We start from the raw sequence: 23,483 nt of genomic DNA on the forward strand, positions 1-23,483 counted from the left end.
TATTCTCCATCCTATATATCCCTAACTCTGGCAATCACATTATGCTTTCTGTTCTATTTTTCTATTTCTCTCGTGTGGGCATTTCTCTTTTGTAACCTCAGCTCAACATTTAAAAAAAATGCATGTTATATTTGACATTTCTAGGTATATGTAGTGTTACAGTTTTCAGATCATCTGGTCTGCCACATTATTAAAATCAGTAGTCTTAAGTGCGTCTTTAGGCCTGGTTTCAATTTATACTAGGAAACAGTCCCTCACTTAAGAAGAAATCATAGACATGCGTGGCTATCTTAGAAAAAGGAGGTAGATGAGTCCATACTCAGGAAAAATAGAGACAACTCATTTTCTATCTCAGAAATGATCCAGGTAAAATGACCTGGATCTCAGGTAGGTAAAAATATCACTACTCTAAAAAAGAAATAGGAAAACCTTAAAATTCTTTGTCCTTTCCTCATTACTCTTTGTTATTCTACCAGAATTAGTGAATCTTAAAAGATAAGTGTAATATGTTTGTATTTGAGAACACCAAAAGAATTATTGGAAGAAAGTGTTTCTTACTCCAAAGTCCAATTCTGGAAATGGTGGTATAACTGGAAAGATGGAGTTGCCACTGATTCCTTGGGATCTGCCATGTAGAAGTAAAACAGAGCCCAGACACATGGTTAGACCAAGACATCATTTGGAGCCTGAGGCATGGCAAGGACTGCAAGCCTCCTGACACATCTCTGACCCTCACAGATGGTTTATACTTTCATGTAAGGAACACGAAGTCAGTTTGTCTTACTTTGCTATGATTCAGAGCAGTATTTCTTATTAAAGAATCCTGCTCTTAACTCAGGTGATACAAGAAATGACTTTGTACAGTATATGGACAGACTTCACATTTTTAAAATATATAAACTGTGAACAACCTTGATAGTAAAATATACCTAGAACAATAAGCCCATCTTAGTCAGTCTGGGCTGCCATAATAGAATCCCACAGACTGGGGGGCTTAGACAACAATTTATTTCTCACAGTTCTAGAGGCTGAAAGTCCAATATCAGGGTACCAACGTGGCTGGGTTCTGAGGGCTCTATTCCAGGTTATGTCCTTACATGGCCTTCCTTGGTACATGCGTGCAGAGAGAGAGAGATCTCACATCTTTTCCTCTTCTTATAAAAGCTCTAATCCCATCATGAGGGCATCAACTTCAACAACCCAAATTACCTTCCAAAGGTCCCACCTCCAAATACCATCACATTGGGGGTTAAGGTTTCAACATATGAATATTGGAACATTCACTCCATAGCAAAACTTGTGATTTTTTTTAAACCTATGATTGTTTAGAAACGCTGAAGTTGGTAGCAATGGTAGAATTAAGGCTCTTAAAATAAAAAAAACACTAAAAGCTTTGCAGATGAGACAAAATTGAAAGGTGAAATGCAAATAACTGAACACCAAGAAGCAGAGATTAGTCTGGTTTGATCTGATTTTCTTCCACACCCCTAGGCCAAAGGGAAGCCAACTCACCTGCACAGCTGTCACCCTAGATGACTCAGGCTCCAGATGGACTCAATGTTCGAATTCCTTGTAACAAATATGATATACTTCATGCTACCCTAGTATAATCTTTCTGGTAAAAATAGATTTTCCAACTTCTTTTATACTAGACTTCCCTCCCTACAGCTATTCCCACACTGGTAATTAAACAAGTAAAAATTTTAACATCCTGAGCCCTTGATAAATTATTGCCAGCTTTAGACATATCACAACTGTGTGAATTACTTGACTAATATGCATGGTTGTTCTTTATCTCCAAGTAACAATGCGTATGCTTTTCTTGTGACTTCTGATGTTAAGAAATACATTTAATTTAAAAATCTAAATGTCTACTTGAGGTTTAAACATAATCAATCTTCAGAAAAATTAAAAATTTGAAATATCTACAGCACCAGAAGAAAAGTGTTTCCTATTTTTCCTATTGCACTTAACATAATAACCTGGAGGTATAACCACAAGCTGAAATGACTATATTTAGCATAATTGTACTAAAGTGTCTGTGCTAGGTCTACTTCCTAGGATAGTAGGTTTTACTGAAACATAGCTACTCTTTGGATATGATTTATTAACAATTGTGACACAGCTCTTTGCCTCATATGATGCACTGTCTCTTTTTTTTTTCTTTCTCCAGTAGCAAATCAGCTCTTTTTTGAAATATTTTTGCTCTACCACATGGATTCAATAAAATTTTCCAGGTAGCACAAGATATTTTCCATATTTAAAGATATTCTACTATCTTTGAAAGTGACTGAAAATAGACTTAACTAGCAGTTGGACAATTTTCAAGCTAAAATTTAAGTATTTCAACAGCCTTCTCCACTTTTGGTATTTAGCATTTCCTTCAATTAAAAGATGACAAAATTTTAAAGTTTTAAATTTAGAATAGGTTAAATCAGTTATTTGTCGAATTTTATTTTCTAGAAACTTATTGGTTGGCCACAAAGTTCGTTTGGGTTTTTCATAAGATCTTATAAATAAAATACTAAGTTGCATGGACCATAGGCTTCGGGCAAAATTTTTCCCTAGGTATATGCTAAATCACTTTACGACACTACACCAAAGACACTAAAACCAGAATATTTTAGATTACAATCACTGAGTCTCAAATTTCTTCATTTTTGCCTTGAAGTGTTTTACCGAACTGCAAATATTTCCAACGTTTCTAAAACTTTATTCAGAGGCTGTATTTCCTTCTGAAAAATATGGATAAAAGAGGACCTCAAAGCAAAATGCTTTCATTTAATTTACTATCCTGAGAAAAATGTAATGGATACACCAAACAGCTTAGTATTAGAAGGTAAAATACCAAGCTTAGTATTAGAAGGTAAAAAGCTTTAGGTGGGGCTTCCCTGGTGGCGCAGTAGTTGAGAGTCTGCCTGCCGATGCAGGGGATACGGGTTTGTGCCCTGGTCCGGGAAGATCCCACATGCCACGGAGCGGCTGGTACCGCAAAAAAAAAAAAAAAGCTGCAGATGATATCTTTTGAACACAAAAGAACTCACACATTTTGCCACTGAAAGAAACATCACTCTTTGCAGAAGGAAGGGAGACTTGATCAAGCACAAATAAAGCTGGTGAGATATGGAGGTGAAGGAGGAGGGATGTCAAAAATTCAATCAACTCAGCCAGTTTAGCAATAACAACAACAAAAACCATTCGGTGGGTAGGGGAGGAACATCATAAATATTGTTAAGCATTCTCTAAAGAGTTTCCATACTTTCTCAATTTTAAGGTATCATATGTGTCACTGACTCAGTAAGAACCTTCCTGGGAAAAGCAAAACACTAATACCTTGGATAGTGATACTCATTCTAATAATTAGTAGTTCTAGTAACTAATAAATCTAATACACATGCTGAATTCTGAAATTTTAACTTCGATGAAAAGTGCGTAGGTATTTTTTTTCAGTTTGCAAACAGTGTGCTGTGATGCTATGTCGTCACAGATTTATTTTTCCAAATAACCCAGCTGTCTCACCAATAATCTTGGACACAAGAAATAAAACTCCTGTTGCATGTATTCTGCTAAAAGACACACACTCCTTGCTTTTCTGATGGAAGATGGAAGGAATAATGCAGAACAGATACTTCCTTTGGGATAATGTTTTAAAATCTGAATATCTGGCAACAATTCTCCCTAAATCTACTCTGAAGGTCTAATTCAAGGTGAAGGGAAAGCTATTTAACTTTGCCATTATTCCACATCATTATCTACTCTGGGAACAGACAACATCATCACATACTGATGCAAAGAATCATAGGATTCTATTGCATGGTTAACATTGTCTACTTTCCCTAGAAATGTAATTAATCTTGCATAAACAGCTGTTTCTCTATTTTCCTCCTGAATTAGATTTAAAATGATAATCTATATCATCAAAGTATTGAAACAAAGGAGATACGATCCATTATTGAGAAGGGATTTGAAAATTGTTAGTAACAACTAGAAGTTAGAAAATGAGAGACAGCCTGACCTAGAGGAGCAAGTAATGATGGTCTAGGACAAAGTGAAAAGAAACTAAGTTTATGGCGTAAAAACTATTGAGGAAAATTAATAAAAGTTTGCAGTTAAGAAGCTCAGTCATTCGAGTCAATGAACCAAGGTCATGGCAGAGGTAATGGAAAAAGTAGAACAGATGTGAGAAATATTTTGGAGTTTAAGGGGAAACTTAAAAGTTTAAGGGGAAAGCCAAAGAAGACTATGGTATTTCAATCCTGGGTTGCTCGAGGATACTGAGGTCATCAAAAGGAACAAGGGAGAAGTAGGGGAAAGAGAAGTTGATTTTGAGGAAATAGGTAAAAATGAAATAATCACCTCCTTTTTAGTCACTTTTAGTAAAAAATAAAATTACAGATTTTTGTAATTTTGGACAAATCTGCTCTTTGGACATGAGGTCAATAGTTTGTGTTTCTTTAGTTTTTTATTTGTTTTGTTTTGTTAATCAAGGAGGAAACATGCTGTAGATAATGTTCATATTGAAAGCAAATCAATGTCTGTAGGTGAACCTACGTGGACTGGTCCCACCTCAGCTAACGTGATGCCATGACAAAACACTGACTGATAATCAAGAGCAATATTTCTATTAAAAACCTAATCTTTATTTTCATTTTCATCTTATGGGATCACATCAGCTTCCTTTATGAAACCTATGGCTTCAGCAGGCTTTGTGGTTTCTGCCCAGTTTCTTTTGCTATGAAGCCAACCTGAAAACCACGCAGTTCAGTCTTTAAAATTCCATATTTTTCTTCCAAAACTTAAAGCAGAAAATTGGGACTAACGGTGTGTAACTGATATTTCACATCTCTGCCCTTGTTTCTGGCAGCTCTTTTCCCTCTACCTTGGAAACATCAGCCCCAGAATGCATGTAGCAGGATAATTAAAGCAGCAACAGTAGCAACAATGACTTGTGTCATTGAATACTTTCCGTATTCTTTTTGTTCCCCTCTGCCACTGGGGTCACAGCCATTCTCCCTAAGCAAAGAGTGGGAGGCGATTTGGCCCTGAAATCAGACCCCTTAGGTGAAAAATCTCATTTCTACCCTCAATTGTGCATTCTTACCCAGGCCACCGATGCTCTTTAAGTTTAGTTTTTCACACCCATAAAATGGAAATTTCTTTCTCTTCCTTGGGTGGTTAATGTATTTGATGAACAATATAATAATAGTGATAAACATTATGATCCAAAGAAGCAGACATTGTACTCTGCCACTTTATAGCTAGATAGCCTTGGGCTGGTTATTTCCTTCTCAGTTTGCTCCATAAACTTGGGATAACAAAGGCATCCATCTTATTCAACATTCAAGATCTCTTCCCCTGTGATGGACCAGGCACTATTTTGTACTCTTAAAAGAAAATAGGATTATGTGAGATGATACACAGAGTGATATATGGTATTAATGTAACCATTTATCAGCTCCCTCCCTTCTAAGGACTTTCTGTATTCTCGGCCCCTGCCAAGCTCCCTGTCTGTGGCAAATACTTCCCTGAGCCATTGTTGGGCTTGGTCACTTGACTTGCTCTGACCAATGGAAGTGAATACACATGATGCCCTAATAAAAGCTTTAAGTGTGCTTTCTTTTTCCAACCCTCTGACTTAAAAACAGAATGTGTCAGACAGGGACTTGGTCCATCAGCCTGGGTCGCATATAGACAGGACCCACAGAACAGAGATACATAGATTGGAACAACATAGAATTATACAGAGCTATGAACAAGAATTACATGCTGTTATTATTCTACACCAAACCACACACTTAAGAGTAAGAAATAAATGCTTGTGATTGTAAGCCACTGAGATTTGGCTGTCAATAGAAGCTGACATATAACATAGTGTCTTACATATAGAAGTAATTAACATTTTAACAATAATAAACTAAAATATATAAACACTTAAAAAGATATAAACATCTCTCCACCTATCCAATAGATGTTTATCGAGTATTACTATGTGTCAGATACTGTTTATGCTACTGAAGGTATGGCAGTGATCAGATAAAATCCCTGCTCTCATGCCACTAACATTATGGCGGAAATAAAATTTGACTATAAGGGGATGCGTGTTGTGGAGAAAACACAGGGGAAGGAGACAGAAAATGTCAGGTAAGGAGATAAGAAGAGGTGTGTGTGTGTGTGTGTGTGTGTGTGTGTGTGTGTGTGTGTGAGAGAGAGAGAGAGAGAGAGGAAGAGAGAGAGACAGAGAGAGAGAGACAGAGAGACAGAGAGACAGAGAGAGAGAGAGAGAGGGAGAGGGAGAGGGAGAGAGATTGAGAGAAGGTTTCACTAGAGAAATTTTCCAGCAGAGATCAGAAAGAAGTAAGGGGGTGAAGGGGATATCTGGGGGAAGTACATTCCAGGAAGAGAGAATAGCAGGTATAAAAGCCCTGAGGCATGAATGGGTTGGAGTGCTCAAGGACCAGCTAAGAGTTCTTGTAGTTGAGAGACATCAGTTAGAGGCACATTGGTAGAAGGTAAAGTCAGAGCCGTATGAGAGGGCCAGTCATTTATTCCTTGGAAGTTATTGGAAGAAGTTTGGCTTTTGTTCTGAATGAGATGGGATGTCATAGGAAGACTCATGTAAGTCTGAAAAGTTTGAAAGTAAGTTTGAAAAGGATCATTCTGGCTGCTGTTTTGAGAAGAGATTATGTGGTTCAAGGGTAGAAGCAGATAGATCATTTACAAAGCAACCACAATAATCTGTATAGAGACGACAGTGGCTTGGACCAAGGGGAGAATATCAAGAGCAATGAGAAGCAGTAGACTCCGGGTATATGTGAAGGTAGTGGCATCAGATTTGTTGATGAAGAAGAAGCAACTGGAGATAAACTATCATTTACTGAGACAGGGAAGCGTGCAAGAATGGTCGGATTGAGGGAGCAATGGGTCATCAAGAATTTACTTTTAGACACTGAGGGATAAATGTAAACTTGTTGAATTCTGATTTCCTTCTGCTGGCTTTCCAGAGAAGCATTTGGCTTTCTGCAGAGTTTCATAGAAACCACTGCACAGACAATGGTAATTAATCCTGCCAGAATGATGAGGTGGAGAACCAGAGGTATGACATTAGCTACAGCAGAAAGAACTGGAATCCAGCCCTCTGACTATGTCTGGGGAGAGGCTGGTACTCCTCTGACCAATAACGCTACACTGTGATGGACCAGGGCTGCAGGTTAAGTTTTCAGCACTTGAAAGTGCTCTCCACATGGATTATTGTGATTGATTTTTAAATTATCCAGCCTCTGATCACTCTAGGAAGGAGACTGTGCTTTCTCTTGTCATGCAATTAAAGAGTCTACAACCTCAGTCCCAGGAGTTTGAATTTCAGCCCTTTTAGATCATTATGCACTGCCTAGAATGAGTTTCCCCTGGGGTGTGTTTGTTTTAAGTTACTTTCCCTAGTTATCTTTGAGATGCCTAGTACATCTAAGTTTGGATGTTGAGTAGGTGGTTAGTATCTAAGTCAGGAGTTCAGGTGAAAGGTTGAGGATGGAGATATAAATCTGGAAGATATGTATTAGATTTTTAATGGAAAGAAGTCCATAACTTGGAAGGGAAATGGCTGGCAACAATCCTCAGGAATATTTAAAGTGCAGCCCGAGAGTAAAACATCACTGAAGGTACCTGAGAGGTTATTAAAGTCTCCAAAACAATGTGATTATAAGGCAACCAATTCTGCCCACCAAATATGATGGAATTACAGTTTAACTTCAGACACAATTTCCTAATATTTTGCATATGATAACACACAAACACAACTGATTCAAACCTCTTTACTATGTTTGCAAAGATTTTAGACGAATTACTAGAAAAGATTCACAACCTTTTCCAGGGTTAATATATTGGTAGAATAGAGTAGAACTGAGACTATTTTTGAATATTTCTGGAAATGAAATATTGATTTCCTTGGCAGTGTTTTCAAATAGACAGGTTTGAAAAAACTCATATACTAAAATATCCTTCCTTACCAGGATAGAGGGTGCAGTCCATAAATGACAAATCATCAATTGCAATGTCTCCAGTGAAGCCATCTCCCACTGAAGCTTCCACTGAAATCTAAGAACAATATAAGAAATTTGTTAATACTGTGAAGGAAATTAATTTCTGGAAACTCATGGTTGAAAGGAATTCAGAATTTACCTAGAGAAAACTCTCTTCTGAACCATTAAAAACATACTTTGCAAAAGTCTCCATAAGTGGGTATCTTGTCTCTACCTGAATACTTCTAGTAATAGGAAGCTCCACACCATATTGGGCCCATTAAATCCATGAAGCCCATTCTGTTTCTGGTGAGTATTGATTTTTTGAAATTTCAGTATATCAGATTGATATCTACTTCCTTTTAACTTTCAACCATTAATTCCAGACTGGTCCTGCTTTCTCCTGAGCTTTTAAGTATCTGAAGGCAAATTACGGAACCTTTTCCCACCGTTGCCCCAGTAGTTCAGCTGTTTCCAAGGTTAAACCTCTTCCTCCTTCAAGAAACCAAATTTGTTGCCAGAGGTACTCTCTAAAATGTACATTTTGAAGACCTTTAAAATTTTTCTCCCGTCGACCTTATTCTGTAACATTTTATGGAACTGGCTAATCGTTATTAGATCTCCTTCAGAACCTCATTAATCACAGTGAACTCAGATGACATCGGTGCTTACAGGAGCTGCAGTTCCACTGAAACTCCAGTAAAATGTGAAATACTGACAAACCACTACAGTACATGGCAGATTGTGATCAGGGCTGAGATTTACTGTAATAGAATTAATCATGATGAATTATTTTAAGACTCATGCAAATATTCTGCATACTTACTAGGAATCCTGCTATAATTTAATAATGAAGAACATTAAGCAAACTCAAACTTAAAAAACACATTCCTTTTTTCCACTATTATATGAATATATGTTTCTGTTTCATTTTTCCTCACAAATGCGATATGTGGAAGTTGAAATTTTATTTCATTTTTCAAATTCTACTTCCGTTAAAAGTTGTTTCATACATTATTTATTCCTAATTAAAGAAGATAATTAAAAGGTCAAATTACTGGCCTTAAGCCTCTTGACATCTTCCACCAACTTTCTAGGTTTTCTTGAGAATTACTACAATTTTCTCCTTTATTTGTCACTGAGGAAATGACTCAATTTGGAAAAGGTTTATTCATTTAATTAATGGGCAAATATAGTTCACCTAATACTGCCTGGGGAACAGGCAGTCTCCTACTGCTTTAAAATGGGTCACTGCAAATATAAAATGCACCCTTCTTTTCACCACCAGCATGATTAAAAGAAATAAGCAGAGAAAACAAAAACACAAAAAGAATACTCAGTACAAAATCATACAATTATTCTAATAAACAAAAAGCCAGCAGTCAGAATTTGGCAGAACATACTGTAATAAAATATCTTCTGTTTTACAGGGAAAAAAGACTGCAGTTGGGTGACCAATAGGGAAAAGGTGTAAGCAAGGACTGATTAATAACTAATACACTAATTAATTATAAATACATTCTTTGGATCAATATTAGTCTATCCCAATACAACACAGGACATGGTAATAAAAAGCTCAGAAGATGCAAGAAAAAGGAAAAACTAGGATAAATAAAAATAAACACTACCAACGTGACTACACTGCTCATGATTGTCTTAGTTTATTCATGAGAACGGATAGAAAATTGATATAACAGAATCTCAAGTCTATGAAAAGCATACCTGGACATATAAATATCTGTAAGCTAACTTTAGGGATATATACACATACCTAGGTCCATTTGAGTGTGTAGGTGGACTTAACTGTTCCAAAGCATCCCTTTTGTTGTCTTTATATGGTCACAAGTTAAAGAATTGGCCATTTGTGAAAGTTACAACTTTTCTCATTTATGGTCTACACCAGGCGAGCAGCATTTCTGAGTGGATGTTATCTACACAAGGAGTATTTGTATTGGAGTTTACTTCATATTACGTGATAAGCATTTTGATATTGCTTCTGCTAGCATTCGCTGCCAAAGGGAAGACACAGAAATAATCCAAGGCAGTGACAGTTGGGTCTTGCTCTAAGACACAATTTAATTACAATTTTTTACCAAAATATCTTCAATTTTCTAGCCTCTAAATGGTAGCATTCTTGAGAAAGAGTGAACAATAATTTCAAGCTGAGATACTAAAAAAATGTCAATTTGCATATATAACTGCAATCTCAGCCTCTTTTGAATATTTAATTAAGCCAGCCATTAAAAAAAGGCCTACCTGATAACAAATCACATCTTGAGAAAAAGTTATGAATGCTGAAGTTCAATTTTACTTCTGTCCTGTATTTAATTTAGTCTTGCAAAATGTTTTGCAAATTACCCTAAGAAACTAGTCACAAAAAAGAGCAAACCCAAGTGTGTCTATTCTGGAAAATCCATTTTCACTTTTGGTGTTTTTCCAATAAATGGAAGGGTATTAAAACACTAATGTTATTGTATGTGAGGCAGTATTGCCACTCTAGACATTAGGGACGCCAAATTTTACTCTTAAGTTTCATTAGCCCCTTACTGAATGACTGAAAGGGCAACTGAAAATTCCAGTTTGGTCTGAATGACCTGCGTTATCTGCAGAGGCCAATTCTACTTACATTAGAACTACTACTGCCGTGGAAGTTCTCTAAAGTAATCCAGCTATTCTAAGTGGTTCTTCTCATGGGCTGGTGCATGCTACAAATAAAGATGGAGTGGCCTTGTCAACTACCTTGGAAATCTTAGTTCTAATATAACCAAAGACTCTAATATTTTTTTTTTTTTTTTTTTTTTTTTTTTTGCGGTACGCGGGCCTCTCACTGTTGTGGCCTCTCCCGTTGCGGAGCACAAGCTCCGGACACGCAGGCTCAGCGGCCATGGCTCACAGGCCCAGCCGCTCTGCGGCATGTGGAATCCTCCCGGACCAGGGCACGAACCCGTGTCCACTGCATCGGCAGGTGGACTCTCAACCACTGAGCCACCAGGGAAGCCCCAAAGACTCTAATATTAATAAGGCTCTAAAGACTTGTCTTAACAGATTTTTTTTCTATATTTAGGAAACTTTGAATTATTCATCAAAATATTTAAATGATATGAAAACTATTATCATACATATGTAAGACAGAATTTAATCATAGTTTTTACCAAAATATCTTCGATTTCCTAACATATATATAATTAACACACACATATATATACACACTTATAAATAAAATAGTCTCTATTAACTCATAAGAAAGAAAAATGGAATTGACTCAGCCTGCCACCTAGTTTTACCAACCAGTGTTTGGAAAAAAATATGAAATTCCAGCATAATATACCAATTTTTAATATAACACATCTTCAGAAAGACTTGAAAGAAAGGAATTTTGTTTAAAATGTATAAAAAGCATGTATCCTATGTGGAGCAACTGGAACTCCAATGCATTACTGATGGGAATCCAAAATGGTACAGCCACTTTGGAAAATCGTTTGGCAGAGATAAACCCATGCACTTATGGTCAATTAATCTATGACAAAAGAGGTAAAGACAGTTTCTTCAATAAGTGGTTCTGGGAAAACTGGAGAGCTACATATAAAAGAATGAAATCACAACATTCTCTAACTCCCTATATAAACTCAAAATGGATTAAGGACCTAAATCTAAGACCAGAAACCATAAAACTCCTAGAGGAAAATATAGGCAGAACACTCTTCGACAAAAAATCATAGCAATATTTTTTTTGGATCTGTCTCCTAAAACAAAGACAATAAAAAATAAACAAATGGGACCTAATTAAACTTAAAAGCTTTTGAAAGCAAAGGAAACCACGGACAAAATGAAAAGACAACCTACTGAATGGGAGAAAATATTTGCAAATGATGTGACCTATCACGGGTTAATATCCAATGTATATAAACAGCTCATACAACTCAACAAGAGAAAAACAAATAACCCAATTAAAAAATGGGCAGAAGAACTGAATTTTTCAAAGAGGAAGTGCAGATGACCAACAGGCACATGAAAAGATGCTCAACATCACTAAGCATGAGGAAAATGCAAATCGAAACCACAATGAGATATCACCTCATACCTGTAAGAATGGCTATCATCAAAAAGAACACAAATAAATGCTGGTAAGGACGCAGTGAAAAGGGAACCGTCCTACACTGTTGATGGGAAAGCAAACTGGTGCAGTCACTGTGGTAAACAGTATGGAGGTTTCTCAAAAAACTAAAAATAGAACTACCATATGACCCAGCAATTCCATTCCTGGGTATATATCTGAAAAAAAAAATACTGTATTTCTTCTTCGCTAATGCCAGGCTTTACAATATATGGATTGCTAAGAATTTTTTTCTTTGAGTGTCTACTTTGGTATTGTGCCAACTGTTTCCTTGGTTACCAAGCAGGAAAAAAGTCTGGAGTTTCTCACCATCAGTGACAGAAGAGACTAAATGGTGATGACCCAATTCCCATGAGTTTAGTTTAACCCAAACAGTGCTTTCAAGTAGAATAGTTTGCCAAGTACTTTTAAAGTAGGATATTTCACAAGAAGATACTGCCTGTAGTTGCCACAATCCCCATTACTCCCTATCACACCTAACTCTAAGGCGGAGTGTCAGTTGCCATTAATTATTTTACACCTGAACTACTTCTCTTAATTCACATCCCTTGCTTCCAGGAGCACTTGGGTTTGCAATTCCTTTTGCATACCAGTTAGGTCAGAAACCATGAAGGGTCTGAGACTTTACCCTACTCGCAAGCTAACGTCAGCCTGCCACTGTTTCATATACATTTACTGACAGAAGACACAAGATCCTTGATTTACAGAGATAGCAAAACTCATCAGCCAGAGGAGTATCTTCCACTTGTTCCCCACTTCCCACAGGGAAACATAAGTGCCAGATGTTTCCCTGCATGAGTAATGGGTTGCACCATAGAAGAAGAACCCCAACATTAGGAATTTCTAGCTGTTATAGGCTGCTGGCACATCTGAGGGAGAGGGAGGAGGAAAAGGAGGAGGTGAAGCAAGAGGGAAGGAAGGGGAGGGGCAGTAGGTAGGTAAATTACTCCAGAATGTAAGCAAATGTCTCAGGGTAGACTCCATGCAATACATCCTTTGCTCAGAAGCTGAATAATGCAGGACACAAGAAATGCATGGAGAACCGTCTCCCAATGGGGAAGCTGGACAGTGCTGCACTGCTGATATATTTAATTTGTAGGATTATGATGATCCCTTCATGTATGTGTAAATTGAAACGTTTATCTAAATTCAGCCTCCTTTCCTCTTATACCTCATTTTATACTATTCTGAACTGAATGAGTGCAACTTGTGAGAGTCTCTCAGAGATGGCCACTCAGCTGCTGTTAGCCCAGGTCCTTTTCCACCGACAAGATCTTTTCCCATCAGAGCTTCTGCTATATTAAGAGATTGTTTTTTTTTTTAATAAATTTATTTATTTATTTTTGGCTGTGTTGGGTCTTCATTGCTGCATGTGGGCTTTTCTCTAGTTGCAGCAAGTGGGGGCTACTCTTTGTTGCGGTGCACAGGCTTCTCAATGCGGTGGCTTCTCTTGTTGCAGAGCATGGGCTCGAGGTGTGCGGGCTCAGTAGTTGCAGCACGCAGGCTCTAGAGAGCAGGATTAAGAGCACAGGCTCAGTAGTTGTGGCGCATGGGCTTAGTTGCTCCATGGCATGTGGGATCTTCCCAGACCAGGGATCGAACCGTTGTCCCCTACACTGGCAGGCAGATTCTTAACCACTGCACCACCAGGGAAGTCCGAGAGTAGAGATTTAAAAAAAGGAAAAAAAAATCAAGGAGGGAAGGATGTGGTTGAAGAAATAAGGTCACTGAAAATTTCATTCAGTTTTCTTTATATAGATAGAATTTTGTTATTCATCTTGAATGAAAGAAACCTAAAAAATTATCTCTGAGTTATTCAGGTCATATTAGATTGATTTGCTTTCCACGGTTTTAAAGGGTTGGGAAGTCACAAAGATTATGTCTGCTACTTCTTTCTCTAAGCCATTTTAGATGTACAGGAAGGGCCAAAATTTGGGTGAGTTTTTTCCCCCTCTAATTCTTCACAGTGCCTTTGTGGAACTTGCCTAAGTGGATTTTAAAAGGGATAAATGTTAAAAAAAAAAATAAAAAAGGGATAGATGTTGATCAATTTGAAATTAATTTGCTACGTGAAACTCTACAAACTCACATGTTATTTTAAAGCATCTTCCAAGGACTCATATAGCACATAACCCATTTCACATCTCATCTATTATGTGATGAAGACAAATAAATAGTTCTCTATTTCCCTAGTTCTAAGAATTTATACGGAACCTATTTGATTGGAGGTTACAAAGATACATTTAATTGAAAAAAGCCTGATCAATATTAGAGAGAGAAAAGGGATGCACGTTTAAAATTACTGACTTAAAAGTTTGGAAAACTGTGTTTTTATTATTTTAAGATGATGCAATAAGGTATAATAGGATTTTTTTAAAAACTTCTTTATTAGAGTATAATTGCTTTACAATGGTGTGTTACTTTCTGCTTTATAACAAAGTGAATCAGTTATACATATACATATGTCCCCATATTTCTTCCCTCTTGCATCTCCCTCCCTCCCACCCTCCCTATCCCACCTCTCTAGGTGGTCACAAAGCACTGAGCTGATCTCCCTGTGCTATGCAGCTGCTTCCCACTAGCTATCTATTTTACGTTTGGTAGTGTATACATGTCCATGCCACTCTCTCACTTCGTCCCAACTTACCCTTCCCCCTCCCCATATCCTCAAGTCCATTCTCTAGTAGGTCTGCATCTTTATTCCCATCTTGCCCCTAGGTTCTTCTGACAATTTTCTTTTCTTTCTTTTTTTTAGATTCCATATACATGTATTAGTATATGGTATTAGTTCTTCTCTTTCTGACTTACTTCACTTTGTATGACAGCCTGTAGGTCCATCTACCTCACTACAAATAACAGTTTCGTTCTTTTCATGGATGAGTAATACTCCATTGTATATATGTGCCACATCTTTATACATTCATCTGTTGATGGACACTTAGGTTGCTTCCATATCCTGGCTATTGTAAATAGAGCTGCAATGAACATTTTTGGTACATGACTCTTTTTGAATTATGGTTTTCTCAGGGTATATGCCCAGTACTGGGATTGTTGGGTCATATGTTAGTTCTATTTTTAGTTTTTTAAGGAACCTCCATACTGCTTTCCATAGTGGCTGTATCAATTTAAATTCCCACCAAAAGTGCTAGAGGGTTCCCTTTTCTCCACACCCTCTCCAGCATTTATTGTTTGTAAATTTTTTGATGATGGCCATTCTGACTGGTGTGAGATGATATCTCATTGTAGCTTTGATTTGCATTTCTCTAATGATTAATGATGTTGAGCATTCTTTCACGTGTTTGTTGGCAATCTATGTATCTTCTTTGGAGAAATGTCTATTTAGGTCTGCCCATTTTTGGATTGGGTTGTTTGTTTTTTTGATATTGAGCTGCATATGTTCCTTGTACGTTTTGGAGATTAATCCTTTGTCAGTTGCTTCATTTGCAAATATTTCCTCCCATTCTGAGGGTTGTCTTTTTGTCTTGTTTATGGTTTCTTTTGCTGTGTAAAAGCTTTTAAGCTTCATTAGGTCCCATTTGTTTATTTTTGTTCTTATTTCCATTTCACTAGAATGTGGGTCAAAAAGGATCTTGCTGTGATTTATATCATAGAGTGTTCTACCTATATTTTCCTCTAAGAGTTTGATGGTGTCTGGCCTTACATTTAGGTCTTTAATCCATTTTGAGTTTATTTTGTGTATGGTGTTAGGGAGTGTCCTAATTTCATTCCTCTACATGTAGTTATCCAGTTTTCCCAGCACCACTTATTGAAGAGGCTGTCCTTTCTCCAGTGTATATTCGTGCCTCCTTTATCAAAGATAAGGTGACCATATGTGCATGGGGTTATCTCTGGGCTTTCTATCCTGTTCCATTGATCTATATTTCTATTTTTGTTCCAGTGCCATAATGTCTTGATTACTGTAGCTTTGTAGTATAGTCTGAAGACAGGGAGCCTGATTCCTATAGCTCCATTTTTCTTTCTCAAGATTGTTTTGGCTATTCGAGGTCTTTTGTGTTTCCATACAAATTGTGAAATTTTTTGTTCTAGTTCCATGAAAAATGCCAGTGGTAGTTTGATAGGGATTGCACTGAATATGTAGATTGCTTTGGGTAGTAGAGTCATTTTCACAATGTTGATTCTTCCAATCCAAGAACATGGTATATCTCTCCATCTATTTGTATCATCTTTAATTTCGATCATCAGTGTCATAATTTTCTGCATACAGGTCTTTTGTCTCCTTAGGTAAGTTTATTCCTAGATATTTTATTCTTTTTGTTGCAATGGTAAATGGGGGTGTTTTCTTCAACTCACTTTCAGATTTTTCATCATTGGTGCATAGGAATGCAAGAGATTTCTGTGTATTAATTTTATATACTGCTATTTTACCAAATTCATTGATTAGCTCTAGTAGCTTTCTGGTAGCATCTTTCGAATTATCTATATATAGTATCATGTCATCTGCAAACAGTGACAGCTTTACTTCTTTTCCAATTTGGATTCCTTTTATTTCTTTCTCTTCTCAAATTGCTGTGGCTAAAACTTCCAAAACATGTTGAATAATAGTGGTGTGAGTAGGCAACCTTGCCTTGCTCCTGATCTGAGTTGAAATAGTTTCAGCTTTTAAACACTGAGGACAATGGTGGCTGTGGGTTTGTCATATATGGCCTTTACTATATTGAGGAAAGTTCCCTCTATGCCTGCTTTCTGGAGGGATTTTACCATAAATGGTTGTTGAATTTTGTTGAAAGCTTTCTCTGCATCTATTGAGATGATCATACGGTTTTTCTCCTTCAATTTGTTAATATGGTGTATTATGTTGATTGATTTGCCTATATTGAAGAATCCTTGCATTCCTGAGATAAGCCTCACTTGATCATAGTGTATGATCCTTTTAATGTGCTGTTAGATTCTGTTTGCTAGTATTTGTTGAGGATTTTTGCATCTATGTTCATCAGTGATATTGGCCTGTAGTTTTCTTTCTTTGTGACATCTTTGTCTGGTTTTGGTATCAGAATGATGGTGGCCTTGTAAAATGAGTTTAGGAGTGTTCCTCCCTCTGCTACATTTTGGAAGAGTTTGAGAAGGATAGGTGTTAGCTCTTCTCTAAATGTTTGATAGAATTCGTCTGTGAAGCCATCTGGTCCTGGGCTTTTGTTTGTTGGAAGATTTTTAATCACAGTTTCAATTTCAGTGCTTGTCACTGGTCTGTTCATATTTTCTATTTCTTCCTGCTTCAGTCTCGGAAGGTTGTGCCTTTCTAAGAATTTGTCCATTTCTTCCAGGTTGTCCGTTTTATTGGCATATAGTTGCTTGTAGTAATCTCTCATGATCCTTTGTATTTCTGCAGTGTCAGTTGTTACTTCTCCTTTTTCATTTCTAATTCTATTCATCTGAGTCTTCTCCATTTTTTTCTTGATAAGTCTGGCTAATGGTTTATCAATTTTATCTTCTCAAAGAACTACCTTTTAGTTTTATTGATCTTTGCTATCGTTTCCTTCATTTCTTTTTAATTTATTTCTGATCTGATCTTTATGATTTCTTCTGCTAACTTTGGGGTGTTTTTGTTCTTCTTTCTCTAATTGCTTTAGGTGCAAGGTTCGGTTGTTTATTTGAGATGTTTCTTGTTTTTTAAGGTAGGATTGTAACACTATAAATGTCCCTCTTAGAACTGCTTTTACAGCATCCCATAGGTTTTGGATCATTGTGCTTTCATTGTCATTTGTTTCTAGGTATTTTTTGATTCCCTCGTTGATTTCTTCAATAATCTCTTGGTTATTAAGTAGTGTGTTGTTTAGCCTCCACGTGTTTGTATTTCTTACAGATTTTTTCCTGTAATTGTCATCTAGTCTCATAGCATTGTGGTCAGAAAATATACTTGATATGATTTCAATTTTCTCAAATTTACCAACGCTTGATTTGTGACCTGAGATATGATTTACCCTCGAGAATGTTCCATGAGCACTTGAGAAGAATGTGTATTCTGTTGTTTTGGGATGGAATGTCCTATAAATATCAATTAAGTCCATCTTGTTTAATGTATCATTTAAAGCTTGTGTTTCCTTATTTATTTTCATTTTGGATTATCTGTCCCTTGGTGAAAGCAGGGTGTTAAAGTCCTGTACTATGATTGTATTACTGTCAATTTCCCCTTTTATGGCTGTTAGTATTTGCCTTATGTATTGAGGTGCTCCTATGTTGGGTGCATAAATATTTACAATGGTTATCTCTCCTTCTTGGATTGATTCCTTGATCATTATGTAGTGTCCTTCTTTGTCTCTTGTAATAGTCCTTATTTTAAAGTCTATTTTGTCTGGTATGAGAATTACTACTCCAGCTTTCTTTTGATTTCCATTTGCATAGAATATCTTTTTCCATCCCCTCACCTTCAGTCTGTATGTTTCCCTAGGTCTGAAGTGGGTCTCTTGTAGACAGCATATATACAGGTTTGGTTTGGTATCCATTCAGCCAGTCTACGTCTTTTGCTTGGAGCATTTAATCCATTTACATTTAAGGTAATTATCAATATGTACATTCCTATTACCATTTTCTTAATTGTTTTGGGTTTATTATTGTAGGTCTTTTCTTTCTCTTGTGTTTCCTGCCTAGAGAAGTTCCCTTAGCATTTGTTGTAAAGCTGGTTTGGTGGTGCTGAATTCTCTTAGCTTTTGCTTGTCTGTAAAGGTCTTAATTTCTCCATCAAATCTGAATGAGATCCTTGCTGGGTAGAGTAATCTTGGTTGTAGGTTTTTCTCCTTCATCATTTTAAATATGCCCTGCCACTCCCTTCTGGCTAGCAGAGTTTCTGCTGAAAGATCAGCTGTTAACCTTATGGGGATTCCCGTATGTGTTACTTGTTTTTTTTCCCTTGCTGCTTTTAATATTTGTTTTTAATTTTTTATAGTTTGATTAATACGTATCTTGGCATGTGTCTCCTTTGATTTATCCTGTATGGGACTCTCTGTGCTTCCTGGACTTAACTATTTCCTTTCCCAATTTAGGGAACTTTTCAACTATAATCTCTTCAAATATTTTCTCAATCCCTTTCTTTTTCTCTTTTTCTTCTGGGACCCCTATAATTTGAATGTTGGTGCATTTAATGTTGTCCCAGAGGTCTCTGAGACTGTCCTCAATTCTTTTTATTCTTTTTTCTTTATTCTGCTCTGCAGTAATTTCCACTATTTTATCTTCCAGATCACTCATCCGTTCTTCTGCCTCAGTTATTCTGAATTGATTCCTTCTAGAGAGCTTTTAATTTCATTTATTGTGTTGTTCATCACTGTTTGTTTGCTCTTTAGTTCTTCTAGGTCCTTGTTAAACGTTTCTTGTATTCTCTGCATTCTATTTCCAAGATTTTGGATCATCTTTACTATCATTATTCTGAATTCTTTTTCAGGTAGACTGCCTATTTCCTCTTCATTTGTTAGGTCTGGTGGGTTTTTGCCTTGCTCCTTCATCTGCTGTGTACTTCTCTGTCTTCTCATTTTGCTTACCTTACTGTGTTTGGGGTGTCCTTTTCACAGGCTGTACATTCATAGCTCCCATTATTTTTGGTGTCTGTCCCCAGTGGCTAAGGTTGGTTCAGTGGGTTGTGTAGGCTTCCTGGTGGAGGGGACTAGTGCACGTGTTCTGGTGGATGAGGCTGGATCTTGTCTTTCTGGTGGGCAGGTCCATGTCTGGTGGTGTGTTTTGGGGTGTCTGTGGCCTTATTATGATTTTTGGCAGCCTCTGTGCTAATGAATGGGGTTGCGTTCCTGTCTTCCTAGGTGCTTGGCATAGGGTGCCCAGCACTGTATTTTGCTGGTCGTTGAGGGGAGCTGGGTCTTGGCATTGAGATGGAGATCTCTGGGAGATTTTTGCCATTTGATATTACATGGAGCTGGGAGGTCTCTTGTGGACCAGTGTCCTGAATTTGGCTCTCCACCTCAGTGGCACAGCCCTGATGCCTCGCTGGAGCACCAAGAGCCTGTCCTCCACATAGCTCAGAATAAAAGGGAGAACAAAAAGAAAGAAAAAAAGAAGATAAAATAAAATCAAGTTATTAAAATTAAAAATAAAAGATAATTATTGGACTTCCCTGGTGGCGCAGTGGTTGAGAGTCCACCTGCCGATGCAGGGGACACAGGTTCGTGCCCCGGTCCAGGAAGATCCCACATGCCGCTGAGCAGGTAGGCCCGTGAGCCATGGCCACTGAGCCTGCGCATCCAGAGTCTGTGCTCTGCAACAGGAGAGGCCACACAATGAGAGGCCCGTGTACCAAAAAAAAAAAAAAGATAATTATAAAAAAATTTTTTAATTAAAAAAAAAAAAACGGACAGAACCCTAGGAGAAATGGTAAAAGCAAAGCTATACAGACAAAATCACACACAGAAGCACACACATACACACTCACCAAAAGAGAAAAAGGGAAAAAAATATATATATATATCATTGCTCCCAAATTCCACCTCCTCAATTTGCGCTGATTCATTGTCTATTCAGGTATTCCACAGATGCAGGGTCCATCAAGTTCATTGTGGAGCTTTAATCCGCTGCTCCTGAGGCTGCTGGGAGAGATTTCCCTTTCTCTTCTTTGTTCGCACAGCTCCTGGGGTTCAGGTTTGGATTTGGACCTGCCTCTGCGTGTAGGTCGCCTGAGGGCGTCTGTTCCCACTCAGACAGGACGGGGTTAAAGGAGCAGCTGATTCCAGGGCTCTGGCTCACTCAGGCCGGGGGGGGGGGGGGGGGGGGGGAGGGAGGGGCCCTCGCAGTGGCAGGCTGTACAGGCTCCCGCGAGGGGTGGCGTGGATAGTGACCTGTGCTCGCACACGGGCTTCTTGGTGGCTGCAGCAGAGGCCTTAGCGTCTCATGCCTGTCTCTGGGGTCCATGCTGATAGCCGCGGCTCGCGCCCGTCTCTGGAGCTCCTTTAAGCAGCGCTCTTAATCCCCTCTCGTCGCACACCAGGAAGCAAAGAGGGAAGAAAAAGTCTCTTGCCTCTTCGGCAGCTCCAGACCTTTTCCCAGACTCCCTCCCGGCTAGCTGTGGTGCACTAGCCCCCTTCAGGCTGTGTTCACGCCGCCAACCCCAGTCCTCTCCCTGGGATCTGACCTCTGAAGCCTGAGCCTCAGCTCCCAGACCCGCCTCCCCCGGCAGGTGAGCAGACAAGCCTCTCAGACTGGTGACTGCCGGTTGGCCCTGATCCTCTGTGCGGGAATCTCTCCGCTTTGCCCTCCGCACCCCGTTGCTGCGCTCTCCTCCGCGGCTCCGAAGCTTCCCCCTCCGCCACCCACAGTCTCCGCCCGTGAAGGAGCTTCTAGTGTGTGGAAACCTTTCCTCCTTCACAGCTCCCTCCCACTGGTGTGGGTCCCATCCCTATTCTTTTGTCTCTGTTTTTTCTTTTTTCTTTTGCCCTACCTGGGTACATGGGGAGTTTCTTGCCTTTTAGAATGTCTGAGGTCTTTTGCCAGCGTTCAGTAGGTGTTCTGTAGGAGTTGTTCCACATGTAGATGTATTTATGATGTATTTGTGGGGAGGAAGGTGATCTCTACGTCTTACTCTTTCGCCATCTTGAAGCTCTTCCAATAGAATTTTAATAGAATAGAATGTAATACTTTCCGAGTGGTTGGTTCACATGTGCCAAAATTATATTCTCATTTAAGAAACACTGCACTAAAATTCCTAAAGGTCCTCTTTCTTCAATTAACACTCATTTTTTTCTACCCTCCACATCATTAAAAATAATATTTAGAGGAAAAGGAGTGGAACTGCAATGTATTATTTTAATATACAGTAAGCCTTTTTATAAAAATAATCACGTGCCCCTCATTCTCCTCATGAAAGGCAGCTCCAAATTTACCTCCACCTCTATGCAGGTGCTTCTTAAAACTGATCTCGACCCAAAGTGAGAAAATCAGATCACACATTTAAACCCAAATGATAATACACATCTGTCCTTTGTTCTAGTTCTGCATCTCATAATAGCCACCCAATGATGAGTGTGAATTAAAAATCCCATTTCAAGTCTCAGTTTAGATATTACTTCCTCAGAAAAACCTTCCTTAATCACTCAAGCTGAAGGTATTTTCCTTTAAAAACTTCTCACAATTTTTAATTATATCGGTATGTGTGCATTTCAATGTCTCTTCTTGGAGATTTTAAGGACAAGCAACATGAAGCTCACTGAGGGACACACAAAGCTGTACACACGTCACCCAGCACCCTGAGTGCGTGGTGAGCACTTGACTGTGTTATGGAAAAACAAAACTTCTCATTTCAACTAAAACTATAGATGTTACTCTTGATGTCATACTTCACTGCCCACATTTCAAATGGCAAATGATTATTAAAGAGACAAAAAGGTGCAACATATACTGATTTGTCCCAGTATTTCATATGATACACCTAAACTGTTGACAAATCCTGATTCTGTTTTCTTTTACAACTCCCTGTGTCTTTCTCTTCTTTACACAGCCCTCTTCCTGGATTCCAACTCAGTGTCTACTTGTATTTAAATGGTTTTGCTAACTTCTTTCCTCTTTTTCCTAAATTTACTTCTACATTTCCAGACCCTTCTTCCCTTCAACTTCCAGCTATTCTCAAGCATGACTTTCTATCTGGAATAATACAAAGTTTATTTATTGGAGGATTTCTTCTAAGCTATCTATACACATTTGATAGCTATATCAATTATATGCACACTTATGCAACATTTTAAAAGATCTTTTAAATTATTTAAATTTAAGTGCAGAATGGGTCCTTACAGAGCATTTAGAATCCAAAACCTTTATATTCTGTTTGAATAAATGAGACCCAGAAAGTTTAAATAATTCACCCATAGTCTACAGATAATGCTCAGTTGGTAAAATAATGTCTAAAACATTTTTTTAAAAAGGTCTCATTCTTGACTGGTTTAAAAATCCCAAATGCTTTAATCAAATTTTCACTTTTCATTTTTCCTTCTACTTTTATTAGGCTTCTAAACTTTTTTACTAATCTGATAGTAATGATAGGAGTTAAACAATGGGGGAAGCTATGCAAATAATACAAGACCAATTCAGGTAGTTCTTTGTATTTAGATAATAATGAATCCTGATTACAAATATGTAACGTCTACTAAGTGTTTAGCGCTGTAATAAAATTAATAATAAAATATCTTCTATATGTGTGACACTTTAAGTTTTTGTGGCACATTAATACTCATTATGTCATTTGTATTTCAAAGTCTTAGCATAGATGAGAATGTCCCATATAAATATTCTTCCAAAGCAAACACTTTTTTCATTTTAGATTTTTAAAAGTATCACATTAGTTAAAATAACTGCTTTTGAAACCAGTGCTTTCAATAACATTTTTTCTTTAAAAAGTTATGATATGTCAT

General features: G+C 37.8%; 1 protein-coding gene across 1 annotated transcript in view; it reads right to left on the reverse strand.

Annotated features, from left to right (window-relative positions):
• MALRD1 (MAM and LDL receptor class A domain containing 1) overlaps window positions 1-23,483 on the reverse strand; it is a 592,374-nt gene that overhangs the window by 398,206 nt on the left and 170,685 nt on the right. Inside the window, 1 exon segment of the mRNA XM_032621667.1 lies at window positions 8,004-8,091. Coding sequence (XP_032477558.1) covers window positions 8,004-8,091 — 88 coding nt within the window.

Source organism: Phocoena sinus, chromosome 2 (assembly GCF_008692025.1).
Source record: "Phocoena sinus isolate mPhoSin1 chromosome 2, mPhoSin1.pri, whole genome shotgun sequence".
Classification (NCBI taxonomy): Eukaryota; Metazoa; Chordata; class Mammalia; order Artiodactyla; family Phocoenidae; genus Phocoena; species Phocoena sinus.